General features: G+C 51.4%; 10 protein-coding genes across 10 annotated transcripts; 5 read left to right on the forward strand and 5 right to left on the reverse strand.

Moving 5' to 3' along the window:
- Positions 1 to 323: 323 nt before the first annotated feature.
- Positions 324 to 808, forward strand: VFPPC_17593 (hypothetical protein; the record flags this gene model as incomplete). Its single annotated transcript, XM_022429289.1, has 2 exons — positions 324 to 625; positions 688 to 808. The coding sequence occupies 2 exons, from the start codon at positions 324 to 326 to the stop codon at positions 806 to 808; spliced, it is 423 nt and encodes a 140-aa protein (XP_022285684.1).
- A 1,886-nt stretch (positions 809 to 2,694) lies between these two features.
- VFPPC_02583 (diacylglycerol O-acyltransferase) lies at positions 2,695 to 4,409 on the reverse strand (the record flags this gene model as incomplete). Its single annotated transcript, XM_018282208.1, has 4 exons — positions 2,695 to 2,918; positions 2,978 to 3,977; positions 4,038 to 4,078; positions 4,136 to 4,409. The coding sequence occupies 4 exons, from the start codon at positions 4,407 to 4,409 to the stop codon at positions 2,695 to 2,697; spliced, it is 1,539 nt and encodes a 512-aa protein (XP_018146587.1).
- Positions 4,410 to 7,452: 3,043 nt separating this feature from the next.
- VFPPC_02587 (polyadenylation factor subunit 2) lies at positions 7,453 to 9,735 on the forward strand (the record flags this gene model as incomplete). The annotated part of the gene is made up of 3 exons (XM_018282210.1): positions 7,453 to 7,528; positions 7,924 to 8,039; positions 8,095 to 9,735. 3 exons carry the CDS (start codon positions 7,453 to 7,455, stop codon positions 9,733 to 9,735), a joined length of 1,833 nt encoding a protein of 610 aa, XP_018146589.1.
- Positions 9,736 to 10,201: 466 nt separating this feature from the next.
- VFPPC_02588 (mitochondrial nuclease) lies at positions 10,202 to 11,251 on the reverse strand (the record flags this gene model as incomplete). The annotated part of the gene is made up of 1 exon (XM_018282211.1): positions 10,202 to 11,251. The coding sequence occupies one exon, from the start codon at positions 11,249 to 11,251 to the stop codon at positions 10,202 to 10,204; it is 1,050 nt and encodes a 349-aa protein (XP_018146590.1).
- A 1,284-nt stretch (positions 11,252 to 12,535) lies between these two features.
- On the reverse strand, positions 12,536 to 13,160 carry VFPPC_02589 (hypothetical protein; the record flags this gene model as incomplete). Its single annotated transcript, XM_018282212.1, has 2 exons — positions 12,536 to 12,963; positions 13,019 to 13,160. The coding sequence occupies 2 exons, from the start codon at positions 13,158 to 13,160 to the stop codon at positions 12,536 to 12,538; spliced, it is 570 nt and encodes a 189-aa protein (XP_018146592.1).
- Positions 13,161 to 14,626: 1,466 nt separating this feature from the next.
- Positions 14,627 to 15,481, reverse strand: VFPPC_02590 (short chain oxidoreductase protein; the record flags this gene model as incomplete). The annotated part of the gene is made up of 1 exon (XM_018282213.1): positions 14,627 to 15,481. One exon carries the CDS (start codon positions 15,479 to 15,481, stop codon positions 14,627 to 14,629), a length of 855 nt encoding a protein of 284 aa, XP_018146593.1.
- Positions 15,482 to 16,254: 773 nt separating this feature from the next.
- On the forward strand, positions 16,255 to 17,871 carry VFPPC_02591 (C6 zinc finger domain-containing protein; the record flags this gene model as incomplete). Its single annotated transcript, XM_018282214.1, has 1 exon — positions 16,255 to 17,871. One exon carries the CDS (start codon positions 16,255 to 16,257, stop codon positions 17,869 to 17,871), a length of 1,617 nt encoding a protein of 538 aa, XP_018146594.1.
- A 1,590-nt stretch (positions 17,872 to 19,461) lies between these two features.
- VFPPC_02592 (ZIP metal ion transporter) lies at positions 19,462 to 21,213 on the forward strand (the record flags this gene model as incomplete). The annotated part of the gene is made up of 3 exons (XM_018282215.1): positions 19,462 to 19,531; positions 19,610 to 19,740; positions 19,795 to 21,213. The coding sequence occupies 3 exons, from the start codon at positions 19,462 to 19,464 to the stop codon at positions 21,211 to 21,213; spliced, it is 1,620 nt and encodes a 539-aa protein (XP_018146595.1).
- Positions 21,214 to 21,601: 388 nt separating this feature from the next.
- On the reverse strand, positions 21,602 to 23,146 carry VFPPC_02593 (C2H2 transcription factor (TFIIIA); the record flags this gene model as incomplete). Its single annotated transcript, XM_018282216.1, has 2 exons — positions 21,602 to 23,010; positions 23,068 to 23,146. 2 exons carry the CDS (start codon positions 23,144 to 23,146, stop codon positions 21,602 to 21,604), a joined length of 1,488 nt encoding a protein of 495 aa, XP_018146596.1.
- A 357-nt stretch (positions 23,147 to 23,503) lies between these two features.
- On the forward strand, positions 23,504 to 24,133 carry VFPPC_02594 (DNA-directed RNA polymerase, subunit K/RPABC2; the record flags this gene model as incomplete). The annotated part of the gene is made up of 4 exons (XM_018282217.1): positions 23,504 to 23,541; positions 23,595 to 23,861; positions 23,916 to 24,035; positions 24,097 to 24,133. 4 exons carry the CDS (start codon positions 23,504 to 23,506, stop codon positions 24,131 to 24,133), a joined length of 462 nt encoding a protein of 153 aa, XP_018146597.1.
- Positions 24,134 to 24,809: the final 676 nt, after the last annotated feature.

The raw sequence follows: 24,809 nt of genomic DNA on the forward strand, positions 1-24,809 counted from the left end.
TTTGTTGTGCAATGATTTGTGTAGATGCGAGAAGAAGGATGTTGAGGTGTCGGGCGCCGCGGCCAGAGCTAGCTAGTCTCCATTCACGAGCTTTTGCCGAGGCTGAAATGACGTCTCGCCTGGGGAAGTGGAAACAGCAGACCAAATGGGGAATTGGAGAAACAACGGCCCAACCCCTGCTTGTCCTCACCACAACACACTTTGACACCTCACAGAGAATTGTTCCCAAGCGAGCGACCACCTCGAACTGCGATGCCGCCTCTTTGACAGAAGTAACTACATCGCCGTTGTCGAAGGCGTAATTCGCCTTCGCGACCATCGACATGTCTTCCCCGGGAAGTCCGCCGCCCGATTACCAGACACCGCCATTCCCTTCCCTGAATGTCAAGCAGCTCCAGGACCACACGCCCGACCGCAGGTACACGCTGTACCATATTTCAGATGTCTGGGAGTTTACCGTGATATGGACCTTGATAACCTATATTTTCTTCCATCTTGGCGCGGTGCTAGTGGCCTTTTTCAGCCACGGCTTTAATAAGTCATCATGGCGGTTTCTCTGGGCGGTGCCGATCATCTACCTCTTGATAGCTGGAATTGAGGCCATTCTAGCAGGAAGCATTGTCGGGCTTGTGTATGTCTACGCTTCTGATTGCCGTGTTTTCTTGGGTTCGTGCTAATGCGGAATAGTCTTGGAGCAGTGTACAAAGCCGGATACTACGAAATGAACACCTGGATCCCTTGCACCTGGGGCTTCATCAACGTCATCATCCTCATAATATCATCGTTCTCAGTACAAGGTGGTCTCTAATATTGCAGCGGAATGATGTTACGAATATGTACAAACCAACAGATATATGCGGCCGACGCCAATCCAAGCAGTGTTTCGATGGCTACAAATAGTCGTACTTCAGTACGGTACGGCGTAAGCGAATCGATGCCACTGGATTGCAAAATCACGAACCATCGCGTCCGCTATAAGTACGTCTTCTACGGTACTGGCCTTTCGAAAGGGCAGACCGGAGGCGTTGAGCTGCGCGGTGCAGGACCCCTGCAAGTACTGAAATATGCAGCCTCATCGCTATGCGAAGCCATACCTACAGAAGCAGATTCCCATTAATGTGGCCACATGCGCAGATTTGCCGCCAAAATCCTGAATATCTGGACTCTGTAAGAGGACTGTAGATGAATGCGCAAAGTCAGCCAGGGTTACATAAGAAGCACAGGCTGTAGCGTCCTGCGACCATCAAGTCAACCCGCGGTCGCTTGGATCGCCTCGTTCCCGAGTTATATTGTCCCTGGGTCGCATTCTAAAACTATCAAGTTGCGACGTGACGATGAAATCAGTTGCAACGGCTGCTATGAATCTTGCGAGCCACCCGCTTAGAACCAGACGCACGAGCAGCGCACCAACGCAAACAATTGCAAATTATTATGTTACAAATCACTAGCCCCTACTATATCAATGTAATCATAATCACAATAATCACATCCATTGTAGCCATCCAACCGTGACGTACGTCCAACAAGCAATATTAAACGCATCCTCAGATCGCCCCACTTCAAAGCCTTCTCCTAACAAAAACCACATTCAACTCCATCACACACTTCCAACCTCAATCCGTCTGGTGGCGCAACCCATTGTTCGCAGAACAATCATTGCAGTTTCACACAAAATTCCCCGAAATACAAGCAGCCCCAACATATATCAACTCACATCCCCCTCCCCTCCCGCAATCACTCCATAACCTTCCAGCAACGATGTCTCAACCATGGAGCGAAACACTCAGCTTCGAAAACCGTCACACAAACCCCCCTTCCAACCGACGCCCTCAAAGAACACCCGTCTGGGACACTCCATCTCCCACCCGCATACCAGCAGACCTAGCAGGCATATCCGTCCGGGCGTTCGCCCTCGGCGCAACCTTCTCGCTCGGCCTCGTGGGCGCCATTCTCCTCACACTCGCAAACTCACCTCTCTGGCGGATACCGTTCTTCCTCAGCGCCCTATCGGCGTTCCACTTCCTTGAGTTCTGGACAACCGCTACGGCGAATAAGCCACATGCGAGTATTCACTCCTTTCTCCTGACTGCGAATTGGCCCGCCTACCCGATCGCCCATGCAACAGCCTGTGTGGAGTGCTTCATTACAAATGTGTGGTTTCCGGACAGGAGCTGGGTGCCGTTTCATATGGGAACGCTGCTACTGGTGATGGGGCTGGTGATGGTGTTGGGGGGACAGGTGGTTCGCTCAAAGGCCATGCTGGTCGCGGGCGAGAACTTCAATCATGTAGTGCAGACGAGCAGGGCGAGCGGGCATGTGCTTGTTACGACGGGTGTGTATCGCGTATGGCGGCATCCTAGTTATTTTGGGTTTTTCTGCTGGGGATTGGGGACGCAGTTGGTCATGGGGAATGTGATTTGCTTCGTGGGGTATGGGCTTGTGTTGTGGAAGTTTTTCAGTAGTCGGGTCAAGGTGGAGGAGAAGAAGTTGGTTGAGTTTTTTGGAGACGAGTATGTTGAGTATAGGAAGAGGGTTGGGACTATGATTCCGTTTGTGGGGTAGCTTGGACTATGTTTTGGATGGGATACGGGGTAGTGCTTTGATATCACGAGGTGTATGGCTGGTGTACAACTCGTGTGTGTATTATTCAAAGATGAAAACTATCCTGGTCGTAACGTCGTCCAATGTATCCAACTATGCCTGCGCTACAAGGATGGGCTGTCTGCTGACACTGCCGTACTTGGCTTGCCATGCGTAAAAATACATCAAGGCTGCGAACGGCTGGCCAAAGATGGTGAAGGACACCCAAAAGATCACGTTGCCCATGACACGGCCTGTGTGTCCCCATTTCATCTTCTCCATGGGTGCTGTGAGCGCGATGAGCGGCAGCTGCAGGAACATGCCTAGAAACGCGACACCTGAGAGCACGTTAGAGAAAGTAGAACAAAGAAAGGTCCAGGAGAGGGCGTCAACCTACCAATAATGTTGTGGGTGGGAACACCAACAAGAACCTCGTGCAGTACAGCAGAGACAAAGAAAACGGTGCAGCTGGCGGCCCAGGGGCTCCATCCGCGTCCAATCATGGGAACATAGACGTGACGCTTGAAATAAGTGTACACGGGCTTGTTCCACGTTCTCCAGTACGCCCCGAGGCTCTCGCTGTTCCACCAGTCGTCATAAAATGATCGATCGCCGAATCGTAGCACCTCAGCCAGTGCGTTCAAGAACGATTGGAAGAGGGCAAAGAATCCTGCCAGCCAAATAACAAGCGAAATAGTCGACAGCTTCAAAAGGCGTTCCAGGATCATGATAAAGTCCAGCGAGGCAATCTTGTCGAGGGAATTCTGTAGAACGGGCGCAGCGTACTGGAAGCTGGCGAACCAGATGAAGGCGCTCAGGCAGCAGACTTCGCCGAGTCTCTTAAACACAAACACCCATCTGATCTTGTCGGTGCGCGGGTATACTGGCTGGTATACTAGCGTGGGCGCCCACCAAAAGTAGACGAGGTTGCCAAAGGTAATGTTGTTCGGGTACGGGCATTGCAAGTACAATTCGGGGATAAGCTCTCCTTTAACGGGGTGCAGGTACGCGTGGCGAAGATCTCGGTTCGTGAATGCGTACGAGGCCGTCTTGAGCGAGACAATAACGGCGTGCATCTCCGTCAGGGTTCCGACAAGAGGGTGATGAACGTAAAAGTATACCACAAAGGTTGTGATGGAGAAAGCGAGTGTCATGTTGATGGCATGAGCCCATGCAACCAGAACCCATGTCGAATGAAACTGCTTCTTGTCCTGCTCTGACGGACCAGACGAGCCAGGCTTGAGACGCTTTCGTGATCCGCGAGCTTGTTTGGCTGCAGCAAGCTCAATCAAGTAAGCGACCAATAAATGGCAGGGAATGAGAAAGTAGAGAAGTCCGCCGATGAGGACGTCTTCATTCTTGTACGAGTGGCATCGAAGGCATATCAACACGCCATACTAGAGGAGGTTAGGAATAATCGCCCTTGTCCGTCTTGAGATCAAGTATCGTTGACATACCTTCTTCAAGTTCTCAATCATCAATCGCACATTGCCAACAACTACACCCGCGTTAGTCCACAGCACTCTCTCCCATCAGCGACAACTTGCGCGCTTACCAAGAACAATAACCATCAAATTGCGAAAGCCGATAAAGCTAGGTGTGGCATCGGAATCGTGACTCAAACACGACGGGCGGCTCTTGGAGTGCACGGCTGCTACATGGCGATACTTCTTCTGGGTCGAAGATCTGAGCTTCTCAATAGTGGTCGCGTCTTTAGGTTCCGCCTCGACCAGGTCGGGAGCTGCTTTGCCATTGCGACGTTTGCTGGCATTTCCGTTGGTCGCGGCGCCATTTGCAGCATCGACGCTGGTGGCCGTGGCCGTGCTCATGTTGGGTGCTGCCTCGCGACTGTCAATCAGCAGAAGAGGTCACAGAGGGCGAATATCTATGGCCAGCCGTGAGGATATAGCTGAAGCTCACAGTCCCCGATAAGGGAAGGAATAAAAAAGGGATGGTGTTGATGGTAGGGTGATCAATTGGTAACAACAGGTCACAGCTCAAGCTTAAATGGAGGGGCAAAGTCGAGTCTCGAGTCTCGAAATGGATCCGCCAAGTTTCTCAAGCTTCCAAGTCTCGGAACGCCAAAAGTACAACACCACGCAGCACCAACGCTTGCGGCGTGGCCGGCCGACCAACCAGGTACATGGGAGCACCACGATAAAAGCGCCTTCAATTCCACGGTAAGATCTTATTTGTGCCGGCGCAAAATTCGCCAACGTTCTGTCTTGGCTACCAGATCGAATCAATTGTTTTCCCCTCAGCCACCAGGCCATGTTGAGCAGTTGTCTACCCGTCCCCGCGTCTGGAATGAGGAGGTTGAGGAGAAAACGAGGCACAATGGCGGCCACCATCAGGATCCAGGACCCAGATAGCGCCTCAACAAGCAATCGACCGAATCGAAGTCTTTCCATCATTCTCATCTGCAAGCTGCTCTCGTTCCAATGTAGCTCTGCTGCAGGCCACTGCCAACAATAGCATGTCATGCACAAGGATGCCCTGCTCCGACATGCCCATTCGTCACGATTCGTCAACGTCTTCAAAGTGGCGACCAGCACGGCAGACAGCGGGTCTTGATGGGGTCTTTGCTGTGCTCAGCGGTCAATCGTGGCGCTAGATTTACATCGTTTTGATGGTTGGCATGCGGTTCGTGAGCAGGGGCAAAGACAGGAACGGGGGTCAGTTGTCCAAGAAGCATGTGAAAGCCCAGTTTCACAGCTCTATTCCTAATTGACACAGGTTCGTTCAGAGAGCGAGGTTGACAAAGAAAAATTATATAGACCAGGTTAGCTTCGAAAATTTCCGAACCGCGGACCCTTGGGACAAATTTCTTCAAGCTCGGCACAACGACTGAATTGAGGATTCTGCCGCCTTTTCGGTCTGTCAGCCATTTTGCCACTGCCGATGCAGTTATGTCCTTCACGGGCCATCACATGTCGATGTTCGAACCGTAAAGATCTACTGAGCGCGATGGGAAGCGCAAGTTTATGACTATTTCAACGATGGACAGCATCGAAAGACGAATATTGGAGCAATTGAACCCTTGGTGCAGCTGATCACCGGTGTTTCAATCTGCTCTTCATGGACTGAAGAACCCCAACCCATGAAGCTTCAGGGCATTCAGCGCATCACATGACCTGCTGCACGGCGCGGAACATGAGACATGCAGAAGCTCAAAAGCCGAACAGAAGGAAGACAAGACAAGGTTTAAGCGAGTCTGGTGGTGTCCAACGTGTTGTCAGCTCTGATGGAATAGTTGTTCGAGCAAACTCAAGCTATTGTACATCATTTCATGTTCAACAGTCAGAGATGCTCTTACTAAACTCAAGGCTCACTAGCTCCCAGGCGGTTACTAAGCCCAGCGACGAACCAGTTGACCACAGCTGGCAATCACCGTCATTGGATCTCCATATCAACAACTCCGAGAATATCCCCGCCTCAACCATTTCTGCAGTCAATTGCATATTGAAGCACCGTAGGATCTCTCTTTGAAAGCATTGTGAATTATTTCCGACTTTTATACTCATTCTTTTCCTGCAATTTGCTCCCATTGCCTCAGACTCCCCCACGGCCGTCATGTCTGCCCCGCCCCTCTCCGAAACCAAGCAAAAGATGCTTCGGGGGGAGATGTACCATGCATTCACGCCTGAACTCATAGCCGCAAGGGCTAAGGGCAAGGCAGCTATGAGGCGGTATAACGCCGCAATGGGCGAGGTTTCACGACGTGAAGAAGTTAGACTTTGGAGAGAGTGAGTCTTTTTGATGAGCTGCTCGTCAGCTACAATGACATCACCGTCAACCCACTCACAATCCGTTTACATTAGGCTTGTAGGTGATACAACCCCCTTGCCACCTGAACTGCCTGATGCCGCCGAGGACGAGGCACAATTTGAAGACGACCCGATAGTAGACGTTCCCATTTTGGTAGACTACGGAACGCAGGTCAAGTTGGGCAAGGGAGTCTTTATCAATTGCTATTCCACGTGGATTGACACCTGCCCCATCACTGTTGGCGATCGCACAATGTTTGGGCCTCATGTATCACTGTACAGCGGCAAGCATCCAGTCGAGCCAGAAATTCGCAACGGTATCAAGGGTCCAGAGTCAGGTGCGCCTATCACCATTGGGGAAGATTGCTGGATTGGGGGAGATGCCACAATCTTACCTGGAGTGACTATCGGTAGAGGTTCCACGGTAGGGGCTGGAAGTGTTGTCACCAAGGTACGTGTCAGGAACTGATATGTGTCAGCACGCGGTTCAAAACTGACGTTTCTAGGATGTGCCGCCATTTCATGTTGTCGCGGGTAATCCCGCACGTATTATACGCAAGATCAAGACGACCATGGATCCGGAGCAAAATGAAAGCTAGACAAGTCAAGTGGTATCTGCGCTTGTGTTTGGCTGTCTTATCGATAAAGCTGTCATGGTGAGCTGCAACACATCACGTCGCTTTGGATAATAATTTTCAGCGCCAAGAAAGCTGCAAGTCTCCCTGAAATAATACACTGCAAAAATGAAATGAATGTATTCAGAGTATTAGATTAGAATCATAGACATTCCAAATATTCAGCGTCCAAGTTGAAGCAAGTCATTCGCGTCCAACTTGGACGTCACATGACATTGATTCGCGCGTCGGTAAATTGCCGGCCAAACTTTACCATTTTCTTTTCACCCACGCGCTCCGTCACATCGGCCAACCACAGGGACAGCTGGAACAAAGGCATCCACCTGACGACAATTCGCCCAGCTGATATTCAATCGAAAAATAGCCAGCAATACTTACCTCCGACTCATTCCGCATTGCCCTCTTAGATTGTTCATTGCGCCGGCTCACAAGACGTGCATGCGTGAAGTTTCTGCTCCATAGCCACAGCAATGGCTTACGAGCCACGTGGTGAGCATCGGGGAGGCGGCGACCAAGATGGCTCATTTGTGAAGGTTCGGGGTCGAAGTAAGTATTTGCAAGTCTACCCTTTGCTTCGACTGGCCTGGTTCATGCACGAGGATTGCTGGAGGCTGTGCGAGGCGTGCTGGTCAGGACAGAGTCACTGGTTGGGCCATGGTTGAGCAACGTCAAGTGAAGGCTTGGGCGCTTGAAGTGAGCGTTGGGTATCAACCATGAGCTTGATATATGCCAGTAGGCTGTCTTTCCTTGTCATTGGTGATGATCCAATTATCAATCAGGCCATAAGTGCTCCTGCCGAGATGATGATGAATTTTGAATTCTCCTTCTCATTTAGCCCTCCGGCGCGATGCGAGGGCATCAAGCACCACATCTGCCGTCACACAATCATAGGAGGAAGCGTATGTCAGTTTCTTGCAACAAGACTAACACTTTATTTCAAGGACCTGTTACCGATTACAGCTCCACAGTCACACACTGGCTGCGGAATAGAGTCCCCAACTACAAGGGCTCATATGATGGCGAAGCTGAACGGCCAAGCGCGAGCTACATCGTGGATGTAAGAAGTAACAACTTGATATAAAGCGATGAAACCGTCATGCTAACCTTTCAAGATGCTTCCACCTGCTGCACGGCCAACAAATGCCGCGGACACAATACCCACCAAACATCTCCATTCGTCACTAAACAAGATCAAGCATCCCATCAATGTCGTTCGATGGACCCCAGAAGGCCGCAGATTATTAACAGCCTCGACAAGCGGCGAGTTCACCCTCTGGAATGGCACGGGGTTCAACTTTGAAACCATCATGCAGGCTCATGACTCTGCAATTCGGGCTTTAGAGTATTCCCACAGCGATGACTGGTTGATATCCGGCGACCACGACGGTCTCATCAAGTACTGGCAACCAAACTTCAACAATGTCCAAAGCATAAACGCGCACTCAGATCCAATTCGAGACCTGGCATTCAGCCCCAACGACGCCAAGTTCGTCAGTGCCTCTGACGATTCAACGCTCAAGATTTTCGACTTTGCCCTCGGTCAGATGGAATCAAAGCTCGAAGGACACGGCTGGGATGCCAAGAGCGTGGACTGGCACCCCACCAAGGGGTTGCTGGTATCCGGATCAAAAGACCACTTGGTGAAGCTGTGGGATCCCCGGACAACTCGCTGCCTCACCACTCTCCACGGACACAAAAGCACAATCACTAAAGTCATGTTTGAGCGAGTCCGCGGAGCCTGCCTCGCCACATCCGCACGCGACCAGACCGCGCGTGTGTTCGACCTCCGAATGATGCGAGATATCTGCCTCCTCAAGGGCCACGAAAAGGACATCTCGACACTGACCTTCCACCCCGTCCACGCCAACCTCCTCACCACAGGAGGAATGGACGGCTCCCTCTTCCACTACCTCCTTGACTCTCCCAACCCACCCGCCGGTCAACCCCTGACCGTCGCCCCCTACGACAGCATGGATCCGACTACCACACCAGCCCAGTCCGTCTGGCCGATGCACAGAGTCCCCTTTGCGCACGACTACGCCATCTGGTCGCTGGACTGGCACCCGCTCGGCCACGTCCTCGCATCCGGCTCCAACGACCGCATCACACGCTTCTGGACGCGCGCAAGACCAGGCGACGCAGACGTCCTCCAGGACAGATACCATATTGGCGAAGCCGCCGCCGAAGCCCAAGGCACATGGGACCGTCGCGGAAACCGTCGCCAGCGTCAAGAAGAAGAACAGCAAGAAATGGAAGATGAAATGGACGCCCTGGTCGACCAAGACGCGCCTAAACTCCCCGCGCCGCCTGGCCTCCCTGGTATTCCTGGCCTTCCTCTCGGCGGTGGCTCAGGACCACCCGGTCTCACGGCAGGCCTCCCTCCTCCTCCGCCCCTCAACATGGGAGCAAACATGAACGGTCCTCCGCCGCCTCCCTTCCCATTACCAGGACTAAACGGCGCTCCTCCTCCACCTCTACCGGGCCTGGATCCCAACCATCCCCCTGACCCGGCGCAGCTGCTCGAACTGATGAAGAAGGCGGGCGTGCCGCTCCCACCACCTGGTGCTTTACCGCCCGGCCTCATCCCACCGATGGGAAACGTCCCTCCCCCAGGAAACTTTCCGTTCCCTGTCCCCCCACCACCTTTGCACGCAGATGATGACAAGGATTCGAGACGGCGGGCTCCCCTGCCGAGCCAGGAGGAGAGTTTACGACAGGAACAGCGACAGGGGAAGTATACTAGGGCGCGGTAGAACTGCTCTCAGTCTTTCCATTTACACGCTTGAATCAAGAACGGGTGAAAACAAACTCTGTGGACAGATGGTTCTGTATTCTAGGACATGTATTGTATGTAGATGAGTGCCGTACAGATACCAAGGCGTTGGGAATACAGGCAATCATTTAAGGCACAAGGCACATTCAATGACACAAAAAGTAGTGACCATATCGAGGTTAATCTATCTAATGGTGATAATATACATTCCATCCCACAACCATAAAGCTTGCGCTGTCATGGAACAAAGATTCCTCGTGTATTTCAAAACGCTAGTGCGGATATACAATCCGATGCAGTGACAAAGCAAAATGCAAGTATTGAACCTCTTCTTAATATAACCCCCTCTTACAAGATTATAACATGACCTCCTCTTACAGTTTAACCCCTCTTACATTTCAAATCTCAAAGACGAAAGAAGCAAAGAAAGAAAAAATATTCATAAATCATGGCGAAGGAGGAGCGGAAATAGCCCGCTGACCACCCTTCCCAAAGGCCTTTTGCCTATCAGCGTACTCTCTAATGACGAGTGCGCAGGTAGTATCCGCGCAGAGTCTCTTCCGTCTCGTGACGGGCAACTTGGTTGCAAATTCTAGTCCGGAGGCACGCTCAACCGCCTCAATAGGGACTTCAAAGTCGGTGATGGGTTTCTCATTGGGGATAGGTGCGTTGGGGAGGACGAATGCGCCGATGGCCACGTTTCCTCCTACCTTGCCGTCTTCTGCGAAGATGACTTTGTAGAAATGCGTGGGTACCGCAATGGATGGTGGGTTGCCAATCATTTCGTACTTGACGTACCACTTGTTGTCGACGGGATCCTTGCGCGGGAGGTAAAGCGGGCCGGTGACGATGCGGACAGAGGGATACCGGCCGGTGAGGCGGCGGCAGAAATCTTCAAAGTGCGCCCAGTAGTCGCGATTGAAGCCCTCGCCAACCTGGGGACACATGTTGGAGAGGTAGAAGGTTTCGTCCATGGCTTTCTGGGACCATTTTGCATCGGCAGCCGGGACTTGGTGGCCACGGTCGTAGCCGCTGCGGAAATAGTCCTTGAGGAGACCGCGGAACTTGGGTGGCACGGAGTCGTCTTCCAAGAAGATGCTGTGCTTACGGTCACCGTCCCGACGGCCGAGAGAATCGGGCGTGATGTGTTCTATGACCCATTGCGGGTTGCGCGTTCGGCGGTCGTAGCTCGATATCAGGGCAGATCGGTTGGCGACATCTGATATCGGACCAGGGAAGCCGTACTCAAAGAGACCGGCTGGGTTTACAGGCCCGCCTGGCACAGCGGGTGCAGTTGAGAAGACTTGTTGCGAGGGTATCGCGAGTGCGGTATTGGCAGTGATGGTGTTCGGTCTGGTGCCTGGGGCTATGGCGATTTGCGACTCGGGCTTCTTGTTCTCGGACGATGAAGATCGCAGAGCATAGGCAGCCGCGGTGAGAGCAGCGCCTCCTCCGGCTCCGAGGGCAGCAAACATGGCGAGAGTTGACTTGGACATCTTGGCGGCAGTGGCGGCGGCGTGCGTCGCTTGGCGTGGCATTTATATATATGGAGGGATGGGGGAGAAAGGGGGAGGGGGAAAAGAGCAGCAGGTACGAGGGACGAGAGGGAAGAAGAGTCAAGTGTCTGCTGGGACTAGAGAGTCATCAGGTTCGGCGTGAACAGCTGTAGAATGAAACGGCGGAAATCGACCTGTCATGCGAGATGTGGCGAGAGAGGAGCGCAGTTGAGAGAACTTTAGGCGGATAACACCAGACTGCTCACGAGGAAAGTAGCTCCAGAGACAGAAGCATGTGGCATTGACCCCGCTGGTATTTTGTGTGCTAGTGTCCCGCAGCTGTGAGCTTGTCGTTTGCGGTGATGATGCAAGAGGATAGGAAGTTTAACATGATCAGCTTGGGATTTTTTTTTTGGATTTCACTTCCTCACTGCCGCAAGCTTGCCGGAGCTTTACCGCACTGGCCAAGGGGCCGCATGAGTGGGTCAGGGGACCTTCAGGGCCACAAGACAGCTGGGCCAGTCAGAAGACGCCGCAAGACCCTGCCAACCCCAAAGTGTGGCTGATGATCCATTCAAGCCTCACGATGTTGGTCAAAAAATGTCGATGCGCAGATCTACCCGAGCCAAATGTCGATGTTGTGTTACGTCCAAAGGAGCCGCAAAAGGCGTTGGTTCGTGCGAGGGAAACGCCATGAACGTGTTTGCCATTATTCCTTGAAGAACACGTCGAATACTCGAGCAACATTTGTCGTTCGTCCGGTGAGAGTCGCACGAACAGAAATCGACCGCATGCCCTCACAGTCACGGGACTCCTCTGGCTCAGTTGGCATTCACATCATCCGTCCAAAACGCTTCAGCATGAGTGCGATGACGCTAGGTGCATCACCTGCAGTACTCTTGGGCATATGCCTGTGAATTCGCTCCGTTCGGTCTGAGTTTCCAGCGCGTACTTGCAACGGGGCCGTATTCACTGGTTGTTCAAGCATGACTTGTCTCTGGGTCTTGGGAGTGGCAACGGTGACCAGGGTGCATTCACAAGGTAATACGGGCATGATTGGTATTGTATTTGTGATTCGTTACTTTTTCTCCCTACTCTACAGTTTTGTTCTTATATGTAAGACACGGTCCATGCGTGGTAAGTGCTGCCGTCCGGAATCTCGTTGCCTTGCGGTCTGTTGTCTTCCAGTGAGTTCTGCGGCCATTTGCAGTCCGACTGATGTTGCTCATATGCAGTTCTCATAGATTCCTCACTGCTTGCTTCTCTTCTTCACAATGAAGGAATTCATGCCATGACAGCGGCGACCAGGACAGCCCCAATGAACGAGCCAGCACCGATGACGTTGGCACGACCCGCCCCAGCAGTGACTGTAGTCGACGTAGCGGCAGCAGCAGTGCCTGAGCTTGAGCCTGAGCTTGAAGGAGCCTTGGTAGGGGCAGCGGTGGGAGGATACGTGGGCGCAGAGACACCAGATGGGCAATGCCAGTGGTCATTGTGAGGCGTACACTCCTTGCCGTTTCCATGATCGTGGTCATCGTGGTCATCATGGTCATCTCCCGTGGCTGTGGGCTTCGCACCGGTTTGGGTCTGAGCAGGAGGTGTAGTCGGCTTAGGAACTCCAGACGGGCAGTGCCAGTGGTCACCGTGAGGCTCGCATGATCCGGTAGCGGAGTGGTTGTCAACCGCACTGGTAGACGAAGCGTGGCAGTGCCCTGGGCTCATTAACACATGATACGACGAGGACGAATGTAAGATCAGGATGCTTACAGTGATCACCGTGAGGCTGGCAGATAGAGCCAGTCGGCGAAGGCGGTAACGTCTTGGACGCAGACCCAGAGGAAGGCTCGGTAGTAGCCTGAGCTACCACCTGGCCAATGAGGCAGATTGAAATGAATGACTTGAGATGCATTTTGCTAATTGTACAGTTTTGCAGCACAAATATTTGAAGAAGAGGGACTAGTACCTAAGCAACAACTGCAAGGCTCTGTATATATACCCTCTTGTTCGACCAACTTTCACATTCTGCACACAGATCAGCAACAGCTCTGAGAGAAGGGTGCCATGCATACAGCTTTCCCGCTATTGGCAAATCAATGCTGTCGATCAATACATCCCATGTTAGTTGATGGGCTGCCAAGACGTGGCTGAGAACCTCTTTGGGTTGTGGGCATGTAGGCATCGACGTAGTTGTCAATATTGTTGCTGTACGCTCCTGTGCCCATCATGTTGTGCGACTGAGTGTTTACGTAAAAACTGTACACATTGGCAGGCAAAAGCTCGTGATATTTGACATTGTAAGAATGGCCGTGCAGTCTCACTTGAAGGAGGAGCAGCTCCAAGCCGTGACTGACCGACCTAGTCTCTACGCCCAAGTTGAATCCGATCTTTATACAAGCCGTCAAAATGTGAATATTGACGACTCGCGTGGCAATGTTACAGCAACACGTTTCTACGGTAAATCCCAAGGAATCCTTGTTCCGCCAGGGAATCGTCCGATGTAACAATGCACGATAAGGAGAATTGAATTTCTCACACAAAGTAATAAGCATATTATTCGCTAAAAAATAAGCTTACATACCTTGATGGGCAGCTGTAATTTATTCCCGCTAACACCTTCAAGCGGTTTGTTGTGAGAACCTTGATGGCCCGGAATGGGGGCGAACAATCCGCCAAGACGATTCGGCAGGATTGAATATGTTATTGGACATTTGACAAATAAGTGATTTGGGGAGTATTAAATGGGGTCTCATTGGGTACTGGTGATGTAGAGGACTTGGATTGTTGGTGAGTGTTGGTGGTTGGTTACCCTGAAGTTGAGGTCACTCTCGGTGCCGCTATGTTCCTGATCAGGGCACAGCTATAGTAGATAGATCCTGTTGGCTGTTTAAGAATTCTTGAAAATGATGATGTAAAGTTTTATTTTATTAATTACCACACCTGGCCAGTGGAACAGTAGCTGCATCCCTTCGCTCAGGCATGTTCTGTGGCGTTAACCATGATAGGCCGGTCCTAAATTGCGGTAAACCAAGTAAACTTCCCATATACTAAGAAAAGGTCTTATCGAATCGATCATTATATATGCCTGGCAAAACAAATCTGACCTGAACCGCTTTGTAGCACGATGGTAGCCAAGTTCTACACATGCTCTTTGCTGGTCTCAGGCACCAGACCTGCCTGGTTTATTTACCGTGTCTTTTCTATATTTGTAGCATATATGCCTAATAAGCATCAAATTTACGCAGAATGATAATTTGTTTCTGATACTGGAAGTTTGCAAGCTGCGGATCATACAACTTCTTACCAAGTTCATAAAACACACTATGCCCATTCAACTACACTTATTGTACCTACTAAAGATCACAACGTCACATCAGCTCATTCCTCAAAATCAGTACTAAAAGCAACCTCTTTCATCACCTCCAACGTCCCACTCAACATATCCCTCTTCCGTTCCACCATCCCAAACACATCCCCCCCAAGCAATATCCTCAACTCCCCTTCCAAACCCCTCCCCATGCCCGTCCCCGTTACGACATCAAAAATCCTCTGCACCCCTCTCACCGGATCCCCAGGCTGCTGTCCATTCATGCCCGTCAACACGCCCCCAATGTCAAAGTACCCCTCAACCTTCTTCGAAATATTCTGCCCCCTCGACACCGGTCCCAGAAACTCGGTCCGAAAGATTCCCGGCTCAACGAGATGTACGCGTATCCCAAACGACTGTAACTCAACGGCCATGGCTTCACTTAGCCCCTCCACCGCAAACTTGGAGGCACTGTATATGGGTCCTCCCTGCCCGGCTAGCACGCCTGCTCCGCTGGAGATTTGAACGATGACGCCGGACTTTCGGGCGCGCATGTGTGGGATGATGGCTTTGGTGACATTGAGGAGGCCGAAGAAGTTGACGTCGAATTGGTACCGGGCTTCTGCTTCGGATAGTTCCTCTACGGCGCCGAGGTGTGCGAACCCGGCGTTATTGACGAGAACGTCTATTTGGTTGTGCTTGGTGAGGATGTCGTTTAGGATTTTGGCGATTTCTTCGCCAGGAGAGGTGATTTGGAGTTCAAGAAGGTGGGAATTGGGGTTTTGTGCCAGGTCAGGGGGAAACTTGGAAGTTGAGCGGGCTGTGGCGATGACAGTGTGGCCTTGTGAGAGGGCGAGACGGGAGAGGAGGAGGCCGAAACCGGAATTGGCGCCGGTGATGAACCAAGTTAGGGTTTTGGAGGGCATTTTGAAATTGAATTTGGTGTTTGTGTATTGCGAGTCTGTGAGTTTGTTGGTGATGTATTGCAAGGAAGTCTACTGTAGGCTGGTTGGGGGTTAATATATAGTGAAAATCGATGTGTGAAATGTCTCCATGGTTTGAGCACTAATGTCGGAGTCAAGCACAGTTCCATGATGATTGCAGCAAGCTTAGAAAGCGTTGCGGGCTTTGCGGAATATTCGATCTTGTGATATTACGTTGAGAGGCTTGAAGTACTCGACCAGGCAAATGTACCATATTCCACTCTGTTTATCCTTGTATATAGTAGTGTATTAGCTTGTACTTGGCTGTGGATAAGTACATCCCAGACTGTGCCGTAAAAGTGATAGAAACATCAACTTACATTTGATTTGGCGGTTCGGATATCGTGCAATCTAATTGGCTACACACCCCGGGTCGACAACCAGTTTGGCAAGTCTCCACCCAAAGCAGATGCTGTCTTACTCTCATTAATAAGCTGCTTAAGTTCCCCTTAACGTGACAGCGGAAAGAGTCTCTCGTCAAATCAGACTTCATCTTTTCCGAGCTGCGAAAGATCGTTTCTTACACGAATTGGGTATCGGGGTTTCTCCCGACATTCGCCGCTTTGAGACATCCTTCCTATCAAGCTGGACATCGGGCATGGACGGAAAGCGGCCATGTTGGCAACAAGTGGCCGTCGCAGAACAAAGTCCGGTTGTGAAACTTGTCGGTACGAACTCTGCGCATGTGAAATGGTGAATAAAAAGTATAACATCTAATGGAGACGTGTAGAAAGCGGAGAATCAAATGTGACGAGAGCAGGCCATCATGTAAAAAATGCACTCTGACTGGCCGCAAATGCGGAGGGTACGGTATTTGGGACGACAGCCCGCCGGCGAGAGATAATGATAAGACCTCCATTTGGACGCAGAAGAGGCCATCGTATTCGATTGGATCGAACCTCTCTCTCTTTCCTGCTGCCGACACTTCCAGTGAGAGAAGTGCTTTGGATCACTTCGAACGATACATGAGGACTAAGCTCTGCGGTGCATTCGAATCCCAATTTTGGGGGAAACTCATATTGCAAGCCAGCTATCAAGAGCCAGCTATCCTTCATTCGGTCATTGCCTTGAGCGCAAGTCAAATTGGCGATGATCATTTGTCGCTGAAGGCATATAGTGCTGCGATTAAGAGCCTGAATCGATATGCAGCAGGTGAAAACCGTTGGGCCTTGAGGATAACACTCATTACTTGCATGGTGTTTATTTGCCTCGAACAGTTGAAAGGGTCAAGGCGACTGGCGCAGTTTCATCTTCAAAGCGGCTTGCGTATGTTAGAGGACTTCCAGACTCGTTGTATGGGGCAATGCGCAAAGGGGAAGTCATCAGTTCTTAAAGTTCAAATGAGACCAGAGTCCGCTGACGATGTGATCATTGAGGCTTTCACTCGACTCCATGTCCAGTGTGCTTATTTTGGTCAGGGGTCATCGTTTCAATATCGCCTTGAGCAGTATGTCCAGCTTGGAGCCTCAGCGTCGTCTATGTCCCGGGGTTTCGAATCCTTACAAGATGCCCGACAGACACTGGACTGGTTAATGAACACAGCCCTGGCTCTATCGTCCCAGGCTGAATCCCTGACTTGCAAAGTAGCTCCAATACCTCGCTGTGTACGGAACAAAGTAAAGCAGCTTCAGGTTGCTCTGCGAGAATGGAAGGCTGCATGGGAGGCCGGCCGTTTCGCGATGAACACAGGGGTCAGTATCCGTGATTCGCTAGGAACGGCTGTGCTTTCTATGTACTACAAGTTGACTGTCATTGTTGCTGCTACCTGCCTCCGTGGCAATGATGAGAGAGTCTTTGACGCACGACTCAAAGCCTTTGAGTCCATTCTGACCGATGTGCAAAGTCTTTGGAACAGGGCAGAAGAGGAGCTTGGAATGAAACCAGCAAATAAGATGAGCTTCACAGTCGATCTCGGGTTTATCCCGCCACTGTATTACATTGCACTCAAGTGTCGGGACCCACGACTCCGCAGGAGAGCCATTGACTTGCTTCGGAAGGCACCACATATCGAAGCCAACTGGGACGGACCGTTGGCTGCGGCTATCGCATATGAAATTATGAGGCTCGAAGAGGGAGATATATATGCCCAACATGACTTGGCATGCGAGGCTGGTGATACTCTGTCCACCATTGTGGCCAACTCTGCACGGGTGAGCATAGTGGACGTTAATCTGGATTCAGATTCGAGGGATATCGTCACAATACGAGCTATCAGATTTCTGCGCGATTTCAAGGATAAGCCCTGGAGTCGTAGCGAAGTTAAAATGAAGGTTGTAATTGGGGAATATCGGCGGCAACACGAAACGTGGACAGCTCAACACGACTGTTATTGATGGCCATTGTCACATGAGTCATATTCCGTTTGAGATCATTGCCTGGCGGACTGTGGCAACTTGTTGATGTTTTAGGTATATCGAACATTGCTGAAAGGTATCGACGACAACGATGCAGTTCGTTTGTTCCGATGATGGTAGGGATGACTGGTTTATGCGAGCGTACCACATTCAGCACCACTCCGCCAAACGACGTTTGTAAAAGCTGCATCATCAGTGGGCGCAAAGATGCATTTGGTGGAGACAAAAGGTTCCCTGCACGTTTTGTTTAGTGTCTCAGATCCTGGTCCTGAGGCTGAGGTCAGTAGCAACAGTTATTAGAATCTGATCTTCAGATGAATCGGGTAGAGGTGAGGCATCAGGCGCAATGTACACGGTACAATGCGTGGCCGGACCAGGAAAAGACGTTTTGCTTTGACTATGCCGACGTAAGCAGCTGTGTATGACCGAATTACTTGAATTCGTGATATGTTGTGGAATCAGCATCCAGGCCATGCCCTGGCAGGGCCTCAGTCGAAAACAAGGATGCATGCAATACCTGTCGAGTCATCACCAAATGAAGAAAACACATTAACAAAGGCACACACGGAGTACTCCGTACGGAAGATTGAAAGAGGATTAATGTAATGTTTCGACCGACGTATGCCGGGTGACAAACGAAGGAAGCGAGTGTCACAAGGTTTATTAATAATGGGAAGACGGTGTGAGCGTGAGAACCTTTATGGCCAGCTCTTGCCAAATGCCTGACAGGCAATGTCTGGTACAAGTACCAGACCAGACCAGACCAGACTCATTGACGAGAGCACGGATGTCCCACTGACACCAGACTTCATTTCGTGGCCCAACCTCTAGATTTCCTTTCTTCTCTTCTTGTGCTGACAAAGAAGGCTCCGCGACGAATAGAAAAAAAGCGCCGACGAGATAGAGGTGGTGAGTCTGCACTACAAGCCAACAGCGTCACCTCGTCTTTGTGTTCCATACATTACTTTCACCCCTGTTGGGCTCATTGTTATTTGTCCAGTCAAGCAAAGTACCTCATACATCCGTCCTATCCCCCTCGCTCCTTCTCTGTTGGGCTGTGTGTGTCCATCAAGGTCCTGCCTGCTTTATCCATAGTGCCATCGACTCCTGCAGCCTCATCTCACGCCGCCATCGTCAAGTTTCGGCCGGAATTGCTCGCCCCTCTGATTTGGCTCATAATCCCTGCTCCCCCAGTCTATTTTCCTAGCACGGCTCAATTCTCTGTCTTGTCGACAAAGTGTCAAATCCTAGGTGGGCTGTGAGCAAATAATTACCAAGGCCCGTGTCTCCCGCTTCTCCATACGTCAGCGACGCCACATCAACGCTGGTCTACTTGACTCCGATCTACTTTGCCAATTCCATCCGTCAACCGACTTAGCTCATCCACAACCTTTTTGACTCTGTTCAACTCCCATCCAACATTGTCGCCTTCTTGAAAACGCAAACCGCACCTCATCACCTCGGTCGCACATCCCCGCCCGTTAGTTCCGTCGACACTTCCACACTTCATATGGCCGCATAAAGCTCTTTTACCTACGTGGAGATTGAAGTTTGGAGCAATCGCTAGCCATGGAGCTGGCTACGCGAGGACTCGACAATGACACCCGCGGGTGGATTATGTGCGTGGTCAGTGGCATAGGTACGCTCAGATATGCTCCATTACATCCTTGATACGTCATATTTGCTCTCATATGACCGATCTAACCTTGTCGTGCAGCATGCGTCTTTGGCGCCTCCATCATCTGCGTCGATTTTATCGTTCGCCTTTTCCCGGGCAAGCGCAACTTTCGTATCCAGGAAAGCAACATCTTCCTGGCGTGTTCGCTTTCGCTGAGTTTCGGCGTCATGGTTCGTTGGCCATTGATGCCCTTCGTTGTACAAACTGTCAGCTGACAAAAGTAGATGTTCTCGTCACTCTATAGCATGCTACCCGAATCGAAAGACTACCTTAAGAAAGATGGTTGGGCTGACCAACCCGCGGGTTTTGTCATTATGGGATGCTTCATTGGAGGCTTCTTCGGCATTCAGGCTGTGTCCCGCCTACTACACCAACACATGCCCTCGCACGTAGTCGACTGCGACCACACCCACGACGACGCAACCCGACAGGACGACTCCTCGTGTAACCATGGCCGCAGGCAGTCTAGAGTCAGCCGAGCGCGCAGACGATTCTCACGTCCCCAGTCCTCCCACAGCCATGCCAAGCTTGATGCCGATGGCCACGGCCATGGTCCAGAGAATGGTGTGGCACTCGTCGCCGAGTCCACTCCGTTACTCCCGCCACCCACTGAGATTGGAAAGAAGGGCCCTCGAAAACTACAGAAGCGACATGCATCTACTAGAGCCGATGAGATGTCGCAGCGACCAACCAGTCCACTCCTAGCTTCGAGAAGCCGTGCGACAACTAGTGATTTGGAAGCGGCAGCCCGTCGGCCGTCCATGTACGAGGTGCAGAAGCGCGTCATGTCTTTCGTCAGAGACACCAAGTGCAACTGCGACGAGGAGGGGTCATGCTACGGTTACACAGATCCATGTGGTCAAGAATGTTTCAAACACTTGTCTACACGGCTGATCAACGGTGCCAAGCCTGCGGCCGTGCTGCGAACAACCACCGGACCATTCTACCCACACTCTGGATCCGTCTTCCATGCCGGCCATACGCACGACGACCTTGAAAGCCCTATAAGTCCCAGATTTCGCACCAGCCGAGCGACATCCCGGGAGCCTGTTCTCTCGCCGACAGACGAAGTACTCGAGGAGGAAGGTGATCACGACTCCTGCTGCTCATCCATGGAAGAAGGGGACGCTGACGCCAATCAACACCACCATCATGTTCCCACAAACGCCTTTCTCTCCATTGGTCTCCAAACGTCCATCGCCATAGCTCTTCACAAATTCCCCGAGGGCTTCATCACCTACGCGACTAATCATGCTAATCCCACACTCGGATTCAACGTCTTCATGGCCCTCTTTGTGCACAACATCTCAGAAGGCTTCGCCATGTGCCTGCCGCTGTTTATGGCCCTCGGGTCTCGCTGGCGCGCTATCGCGTGGTCTGCTGTCCTGGGTGGCCTTTCCCAGCCACTGGGTGCCGGAGCAGCAGCCCTGTGGTTCAAGCTTGCGCAGAGGTCCAACATTGCTCCGAATGCAGTCGTGTATGCGTGTCTATTTGCAATTACGAGTGGAATCATGGTGAGCGTGGGGTTGCAGTTGTTTGTCGAGGGGCTGAGCCTGAATCATAATCGGAACCTGTGCATATTCTTTGGATTCTTAGGCATGGCTGTCCTAGGAGTGAGCAATGCGTTGTTCGCGGCACATTAAGGATACCTTGTTTGGGAAGCCTGGGTTGGCCTTGTTGACTTTCAAGGGTTTATTCATGATTGGTATAGAGGAGTTTACGGATTTCAAGACACCGCATTATGGTTATTGGGCCGGGCTATGGGTTTTTTTCGGGGTTAGGAGTACACTAGTGGTTACTTTAGGAGTAGAATGTCAATCATATGCTGTATGATTACGAAATTGTAATGTAGCTGTCTATTGTATCATTCGTAGCTAGTCTACATACATGTATGTGCCCATCATTACCTCATTATCGTGAAAATGTCCCACCAACGCCAGCTTTTATATATAGCAAGTTATCGTCCATAAATTCAGGGTATCTATCAGCAAAACAACCATCGTCCACACGTCGAGACAAAATGCGCCTCGACTATAGTCCACCAAGATTAGGGTCAATATTCAGTTCCAAGGGCGGATCTCGCGCCAAGAGCAAAATATTCGCCTCATCTTCGAGCCACTCGTCCTTCGGGGGTCCATAGTCCATTTGTGCTGCGAAAATTTCCTCCTCCCCTCCACCTTGCCACGAGGAAGTAAAGTCCATCCCAAAGGGAGCTTCAGCAACAATATCAGCCTCGCGATTTAGGAATGAAGCAGGGTCGTTTGGCGGGTTGATGGGCTCGTGGCCATGAGACAAATGCACTTGTAGATCGTGGTAGCGGGCAAATTTCTCGCTGCACTCGGGACAAGGGATAGTTTGTTTGACGTGGCGTGCGAAGCCGGATATTTCGTCGATAACAGCATTTGGATCTTCCGGACCCTCCGGTCTTGAGAGTTTGGGTCGTTCCTGGCCGAGGTGTAGGAAGCGGACGTGGTCTTCTAAACGGACTTTTGTGCTGAATTTGTCGCCGCACCCTTGGTCATTGGTCCAGCCTGTGAAATCTGCTCCCGTGAGGGTGACTTCGCCGCACACGAAGCGGAATCCCTCGTGTGCGCTGCGGACGTGCGTCTTGAGATTGGACTTTTTGGTGAACTTCTTGTCGCACCCCTCGTAAGTGCAGGCATGGGTTTTGCGGTCCGTGACCGTCTTTCCAGAGTGGTGCATGTCGACGTGCTGGTCGAGTTCCCAGCGTGACGAGGACTTGAAGTCACAGAATATACAGTTTTGGTGCTCCTTTTTCAAATGTGCATGGAGGAGGAGCTCTGTTGTGAATCCGACGCGGTGCTGCGTGCCGTCTTCCGCAGTTTTGAGGCCGCATTCTAAGCACCAGTATTTTAATTCGCCGTGGATTTTTTCTTTGTGTCGTTTCAGTGCTGGTTTAGAGTCGAAGGATTCTGTGCACCCTTGTTCCTGGCAGGCGTATGCCCGCATCTGCAGATGTTCTTTGCGGACGTGCTTGGTGAGGGTTTCTCGCTTGCGGAAGCTCTGTCCGCAGTCTTGGCAGCGAAACCGTTCGGCTCCCTCGTGGACAGCTTGGTGTCGCTTGAGTCTGGTGCCGGTGACGAAGCTTTTGTTGCATCCTGGTACCTGGCAGACGTATTTGCGCTCGTTGGTGTGTGCTGCTTTGATGTGTTGCTTTAGGTGCTTGTCCTCGATGTAGTCCTTGTCGCAGTCGTCGTAGGGACACTTGAATGGGCGGGAATTGGTGTGTGAGTTGAGGTGGTCTCGGAGTCTGGCTGGGCGGTTGAACGATTTGGGACATCCAGGCCATGTGCAGGCTAAAGTTTTGAGGTCTGAAGGGAATTTGGCCCGCGGTGTGGTGGCCACGGTCACGGGGGAGTCGGCTTCGGCCATTGAGCTGGGTGTTTGAGAAGGTGTGAAGTCGTCGTCACCATCATCGTCTGAATTGGTTAATATGTCTCCAAATTCATGTGGAAGACAATGTAGTGTTCACTTACCTTGGAGTGACCGATCTATATGCAGCCTCTTTGCGGGAGAAGCTGGAAGAGCCTCCGCGACAGCCTCTCGTTTGCTCATTGTTGTCAGGGAGTTCTTGAGCGAATGGATATCGAGGCTGTCATGATGCAGAGGTTCTGTTGTCGTGGTGTGAAAAAGTGGCAGAATGCACCTCTGGTCCAGGCGGTGACGAGAAATTTTACGGTTGGTGACGACCGATAAGCCCAGGTGAGTTCGTCGGTGAGCCTATCGGGCCCCACCATACCGACGAAGTGGGTGGTCGGGGAAGCCACGGCAAAACCTCACCAAAACTTTCAATTGAGAGGCTGCAATTTTCACGAGGCTGATCTACAGGAACAAACACACCACCAACCCTGTCGCGACAACCGCCCTTTGTTTTCATTTGTACGCACGCGCAGCCTCTCACGTCTTCTCAACATGTCTGATTTTGGCGACGATGACGTCGGTGTTGGCGGGTAGGTCGAAAGAGCGACTAATTATTACCAGTGTAAGCTAACCAGACGCATAGCGACGAGCCTATGCTCGAGGACGAGGAGGTCACCGAGTACTACGATCCCGAGGTTGGAGAAGACGAGGATGCCGAGCAAGGAGAGAATGGCGACGACGCGGATAATGTCATTGTTTCTGGAGACCCCTCTGCGGCTGCCAATGCCCTCAAGAGCAGTGAGAAGTCGTTGAAGGACAAGAAGATTCCCGAGGCCGAACGGACGACTACCCCCTACATGACCAAGTATGAACGAGCGCGTATTTTGGGCACCCGCGCTCTGCAGATTAGGTACGGAAACTTGTCATGACCGGTTGGGATGCGGAAGCTGACTTGGGATGGTAGCATGAATGCGCCCGTGTTGGTAGATCTTGAAGGCGAGACCGACCCGCTCCAGATTGCGATCAAGGAGCTTCGCGAGAAGAAGATTCCCTTGATTGTTAGGCGATATCTGCCTGATGGCTAGTGAGTGCCAACCTGAACTGTTTGTGCTCGTTGGACCGTGTGACTAACGTATGGGACATAGCTACGAGGACTGGACGTGCGAGGAACTGCTGCAATAACTCAAACGTGCTGGACTGGTGAAATATGTCGGTGGTGGACACAAGGCACAATCGCCGCAGTCGGCATCAAGCTACTATTTTGCCAGACAGTCACTCCAGTATCCTGTGTAATCCGAGTCAAGAAGGAAGGACTCTTGGTGGTCATTTATGATTCATGAGCGTGGCGTTATGAAATTTGGTCGAACAATAACAGTTTAGGCATTAGATAAAACCTAAAGAACGGTTGTTTTGGTTATTACACTGATTCGTGTGCTACGGGCCCCGGCCATGATGGACTGCGTGTAGGCATTCTGCGAGAAGTGTACGCCTGCTGTGCGAGCATCCAGCACCGCGAAGAGGTTGCGATGACGTGCCCAATGGATTCTGAGACAGAACACAGCTGGTCGTGACATTCGATGCTGCCTATTAGAAAGTTGACCGGATGTCGAGGCGGCAAATGTATGCGAAATACGATTTAGGTCGCCTGAATGCTGAACACGAGATTGCAAAGTGACTACGAGGATAGACTCGCGCAGATCTCCAAATGACCATTTCGTCAACCTTCAGAAACTGTACCTTACGCCAGAGAAACCAGAGGGGCTGGTTGTATACGAATATTTACCGAACTGTACGGTGTCATGCCTACAGTAGCCGGAGGATAAGCATCAGGGATTGGTCAGCTCAGGAAGGCAAAGCT

Source organism: Pochonia chlamydosporia, chromosome 2 (assembly GCF_001653235.2).
Source record: "Pochonia chlamydosporia 170 chromosome 2, whole genome shotgun sequence".
Classification (NCBI taxonomy): Eukaryota; Fungi; Ascomycota; class Sordariomycetes; order Hypocreales; family Clavicipitaceae; genus Pochonia; species Pochonia chlamydosporia.